This window comes from Thermobia domestica, chromosome 5 (genome assembly GCF_964235325.1).
Source record: "Thermobia domestica chromosome 5, izTheDome1.hap1.1, whole genome shotgun sequence".
NCBI lineage: Eukaryota > Metazoa > Arthropoda > Insecta > Zygentoma > Lepismatidae > Thermobia > Thermobia domestica.
In genome coordinates, this window is record NC_137458.1 from 128,783,392 (window position 1) to 128,789,391 (window position 6,000).

The following is a 6,000-nucleotide window of genomic DNA, read 5'->3' on the forward strand; positions in this document are numbered from 1 at the left end:
AGCTTCGTACAGGTTCCACTTCTCATAACGTAAACAACCTGTCCAGAAAAACACAGGTGTCTGTTCGCATTGCCTTCTGGCCTCCAAGTACCATCCGGAGTCTTCTGGCCTTAGTAGATTAATCTCACATTTATCAGCATTTTCCAAATTGCTGTTTGATAATGGGATCTCTTTATATGTTGTTTCAGAGCATCAATAGTTGGAGGTAATTTCTCCAGGCTGCATTTTCCTAAAAGTAGGAGCCTAGCTTCATCACGTATCTTCGCATTAGTCTTGAGGAGGTTTGTGAAAAACAGTTCTGCAGATTCTATAGCGCTTGCGGATAAAGGAATCTGTCCTAAGGAAAATTAAAGGTCACAATTTTCTGGCATGAGTAAGTACACAGTTCTTGATCTTTGATGTTCCAACTGGATATGACGTTAAGCCGCATCCAAGTGAAGCGTGATAAGTCACTATCTCTCTTCTCATTCTCAGATAACTGATGTCAAAGTGGTGAACTGCAATAAATCTTCTTGTCTGTGAAGTCCCTCCATTATGTACAATTCTTTATAAGAAATGCTGTCATAATAGTGTATCAACAGCAGGAATACATCATGGTGTATCAAGACAAGAATACATCAATGTCTCTACTCATCACAATAATTCTTTCTGAATGGTGATTCACAGCGTGAAGTATCATTCTAGAATATGAAGTATCATTCTAGAATATGAAGTATCATTCTAGATGAAACCATTAACAAAATTCACAGCCTCATTGCCTTCAGCTGGTCTTCGAAACAGTAGAGGAGGAAAACTAAATTTAAACTACACACACACACACACACACACACACACACACACACACACACACACACATATATATATATATATATATATATATATATATATATATATATATATATATATATATATATATACAATGGCGGATCCAGGATATGATCAAAGGAGCAGCTTTATCCAGTGTAAAGCAGGATTGAAGCCCATTTTGTCCAGTGTATACCTGAGCGTCAATGGGAGCTATATAGTCCCTATAGCCCTCCCCTTGGATCCGCTCCTATATATATATACCCTAGCAATAAAGTACTTATCTCTATTTCGGATTGGGCAACAGAACTGAGATTTAAGATATTGTACTTATTTAATACCACAAAAGTATTAATTTGTAAGAAATAAACTTGATTGTGTCGGTCGTAAGTATATTAAAATATTGAATTAAAATCAAGTTTGAACTGACGTGACTTAAGATCCTTAATAGTTTTACTACATAAAAGGGCGAATACCCTTTGTCCCCCCCCTCTGAAAAAATCCTGGCTCCCCATAGGTGTGACAATCAATTTCCGTCAGTAAGATTAGGTTTAAGGAACCTACAGGGTACGGCAGAACTGACTAAGCAGTTTCTATCGATTACCGCGAGAGCTGTGGTGGGGGTAGGCAGTTGCACGTGGTCTGCCTTTGTTCAATCGTTGAGCCCATTTCAGGTAGCTAATATGGTCTGGACCGGTGCACATCGTAGTTTTGCCGTTCGCGCTTATTATGAAAACAACAGATCTGTGATCGCTACACAACGAGCTTTTCGGCGACAGTTCAACATTCCACGCAACAATGCCGTTCCTAATGCAAACACAATTCGGTCCTAGGTTCGGCAGTTGGAGGAAACTGGTAGCACACTAAGAATAGATACACATGGCCGACGCAGATCCATCAGAACGACAGAAAATGTGCAGCGGGTGAGAACAGCAGTTCAACAATCGCCGCAACGTTCTGCTCGACGACATGCTGTTGCATTGGGGATTTCAGACCGCAGTCACCAGATTTTAGCATTTGTGACTACTTTCTTTGGGGATATCTGAAGGAAAAGGTTTTCAAAAGCCGCCCTCACACCCTACCAGAGTTAAAACAGCGGATTATTGACGAAGTGAATGCCATACCCCGCGATATGTGTGCAAGAACTGCTCGACACTTCAGGGTTCGTCTACAACAATGTATTTATGCTAACGGCCGCCATCTTGAGGACATCATTTTTAAAACTAAATGAATGTAAAATGGTATATTGTACTAATTTAGAAAATAAAAACATTTTCTCTATATATATCCAGATTTACTTTTTATTGCTCCTTTAAACTGCTTAGTTGCTTCTGCCGCACCCTGTATAAGACACATTTCGGAACGGTTTCTGTCAATGTAACGTAAAATTTGTGGTTAGTTTCTGATAACCGGCATAGTAGCTGTATAATGGCTGTTTTTTTATTTTTTGCGTTGCATTGCTCTACAAGAATTTTGCGAAGTGTTGTACGGAATGACCTGTATTCCGCATCAGTTTTCGCAAAATATGCGTTAAAAACTTTGATAGCGTTTCTGTGTATGATAAGTTTTCGGATGATATATGTTTTGAAAACACAACATTTGCGTCATTGATGTCATACCAAAGTCAGTGTGAATTGTTTATAACAAATTAAAATAATAATAAAAAAATAATGTCTTGACGGAAAAAGTGCTACGGAATGAGGCCCGTGTTGGTTTGCAGTACTCAATATTTTGGGTTATTATTCCGACTTGTAAACAGCTGCGCCCTGGCGACGAGAAGAAGAAATAACATACAAGTGAAGGTGGGACTTGGGCAACGAGGAATTTACGTAATCATCTAGTTCAACACCGCTAGTGGAATGTGAGTGCGGCATGTTATGAAATATGTGGAAATATTTAAGTGTATAAATACCATGATAAGAAGCTACAACGTTAATTGTGAGCATATACGGCGAAACTAGGACTGTACCGTTTCTGTTGTTTATTTGTGCTTTTGAAATAGAACTAAATCTTGAAATCAAGTGTCATGGGTCTGTTATCCGAAGGAAGTCCCTTGAGTTGGGAAGATACCAAGGCACTAGCAGATCATGTACGGAAGCATGGTGTTGTTCAATTTATCAACTTATATAGAAGAGTACGGGACCGACAGGGTGATATTCTAAAGTGGGGTGATGAAGTGGAGTATATTCTTGTGAAATTTGATCATGTGAACAAAACTGCCCGTGTAAGTTTGCGTGGTCCAGATATATTAGACACTCTACAGATGAAAGATCCGGATATTTGGCGACCTGAATATGGTGCTTACATGCTTGAAGGTACACCCGGAAAACCATACGGTGGACTGTTAGCACATTTCAATGTTGTTGAGGCTAACATGAAATATCGACGAGAAGAAGTGTCGAAGTTACTTCGTGACGGCGAAGTTGTTATGTCTTTGACCAGTTTCCCGAGACTTGGTTGTGTTAATTTCACGGAACCCCCAGTTTCCCCAAATCCAGTTACAAGTTCATCAAGGTCTCTGTTTTTCCCGGATGAGGCAATCTATCCTGGGCATCCGCGCTTTAAAACGTTAACACGAAATATTCGCCAACGTAGGGGAGAAAAGGTAGCTATCAATCTCCCTATTTATAAGGATAAAAACACACCTAACCCTTTTAAAGAAGATGTAAGTGTGTATGGTGATGATGGTGGTGATGCTAAGCGTGCAGTCTTACCTGATCATGTGTATTTGGATGCAATGGGATTTGGAATGGGGTGCTGTTGCCTTCAACTTACTTTTCAGGCTTGTAACATTAATGAAGCTAGGACTCTTTATGACCAATTAACACCATTGTGCCCGATCATGTTGGCTTTAACAGCTGCGTCCCCGTTTTATAGGGGTTATATTACGGACGTAGATTGTCGATGGAACGTAATAGCTAGTTCAGTGGACTGTCGTACAAGGGAGGAACGTGGATTGGAACCTCTAAGATATAACAAATTTCGTATCCCAAAATCGCGGTATGATTCAATTGATTCGTACATATCTCCAAGTGGTGAAAAGTATAATGATATTCCATTGATATACGACCAAAGCATTTATAATCAGTTGCGTGAAGGTGGAATTGATCATTTATTAGCGCAACATGTGGCTCATTTATTTATAAGAGACACTGTATCCTTGTTCAGTGAAAAGGTTCACCAAGATGATGAAAAGGATTCGGATCATTTTGAAAATATTCAGTCAACAAACTGGCAGACGATGCGTTTTAAACCTCCGCCACCGGACACCTCAATAGGATGGCGAGTTGAGTTTCGGCCATGTGAAGTTCAACTTACAGACTTCGAAAATGCTGCTATTGTATGTTTTGTGGTTTTGCTTACGCGTGTTATTCTATCATATCAGCTTAATTTACTGATACCAATTAGTAAGGTTGATGAGAATATGCAAAGAGCTCAGAAACGAGACGCTGTTCGAACAGAAAAATTTTGGTTCCGAAAGGATCTAACGACCAATATTTCACCTCCAGAAGCTACGTCATGTTGCCAAAGTAAGGGTTGTAGCTCTAGCGAAGTTATCTATACGGAAATGACAGTTGATGAAATTATCAATGGTAAGACAGGAATTTTCCCTGGCCTTATACCTTTAATCAATAGTTATTTGTCAGGAATGGACGTCGATGCTGATACGCATTGCTCCATTCAGCAGTATTTGAATCTTATTAGGCGTCGTGCTTCAGGGGAGCTGTTCACAACAGCAAGATGGCTGCGACATTATGTTCAGAACCACCCTGATTATAAACAAGATTCAGTAATATCAGAGCAAATCAATTATGATTTGCTTATGACTGCTTTAAAAATAGAAAAAGGAGAGGTTCCATGTCCAGAACTTTTAGGTACGGGTAACACTTCCAAAACTTCCGATAGCATTCCGAATGCCCTAGCAAAAGGTGATATGTATGAATGATGTAATATATGTATTGTTTCAGATTTTTTATGTTGTAATTTGTAGCATATTTTGCTATTGCCTTTTATGAACTTGATTATCATAGGGAAGTAATTGTAATACAATGGTGCTGCATGAATGCTGTAAAGGAAAAAGACGGGAATTATTTACAGGGCCAGTAAGATGTTTAACCACACAATTTTTAACTGTGATATGAATGTAATGTATTTGTTGAAGTGGATTTTTTGAATGTTTGCATCGTTAAGCTATTTTTAAAGGGAAACTGGGTGATTTGTTGAAAGTAGTAACTCAAGTTGTTGAGAACTTTGCAGAAATGGGTGCTTGATGCGATTTTCTATATTACTTAACCAGTGATAAATGAGAAATATAGCAGACCTCTCTAGTCATCATATTAAAATGTATCATTTTATACCAATGCAAGCCTGTAAGAGTGAAACTATTGGCTATTATATTTACGTTCTAATCACCAATATGTAATTTTATATATATATAGATATACACGTTTATTTTCAGTATACCAGTGGTGTAATAACTTTATACATCATTTGAGAAGTAATGTTCATACATTACTTTCATTTTTTCTCGTTTAAGTATGGTCATAAAAATGCACTTTTGAATTAGACTTTGTAATAACGAGTTTTGTTGCTAATTAAAAAAAAAAAAAAAAATTATTAACGGTCGGTTCGTATCAATATATGTACTTGTTGTAATTCAAGATTATTTTAGTGTATATATATATATATTTATATACCGGTATATCCGAAACAAAAGAGAAAAACATAATGAAAGCACGTAATCTTACAATGAATTGTGCATATTTAAAATCAATACGTTTTAATTTGTGAAGAACTATTGTAAACATGCAATACTTGAGAAAAAAATACATAAAATGGAGCTAAGAAAGAATTCTGTATATAATTCGTATTGCCAAACATTAAACACGTAATAATAATAACATTGAAACAGATTTCGTTCTTTTAAAATGAAATCTTAAATATTAAATGTAGTAATTAGGAAATAAATACGTATATATACATTTTTAACTAAACCAAATACATATTTAAAAGAACAAACGAATCTTAACAACCTTGTATTTAAGGATTCTCGGACTCCTTTCTCGGTGTGTATTATTCCTCTGCGTTGCTAAAATTCTGACATGATGACGGGAAAAATGTTGAATTTAAGACGTGTCAAACGGCTATTTACATTTAGATATTTAATAATCAATAGTATAAATGGAGCATATTTCT

The 6,000-nt window shown here is 37.0% G+C and overlaps 1 protein-coding gene across 1 annotated transcript; it reads left to right on the forward strand.

The window, feature by feature from the left end:
* The first annotated feature begins 2,586 nt into the window (after positions 1 to 2,586).
* Positions 2,587 to 5,656, forward strand: Gclc (glutamate--cysteine ligase). The gene has a single exon (XM_081759095.1). It carries the CDS (start codon positions 2,831 to 2,833, stop codon positions 4,748 to 4,750), a length of 1,920 nt encoding a protein of 639 aa, XP_081615221.1. The 5' UTR covers positions 2,587 to 2,830; the 3' UTR covers positions 4,751 to 5,656.
* Positions 5,657 to 6,000: the final 344 nt, after the last annotated feature.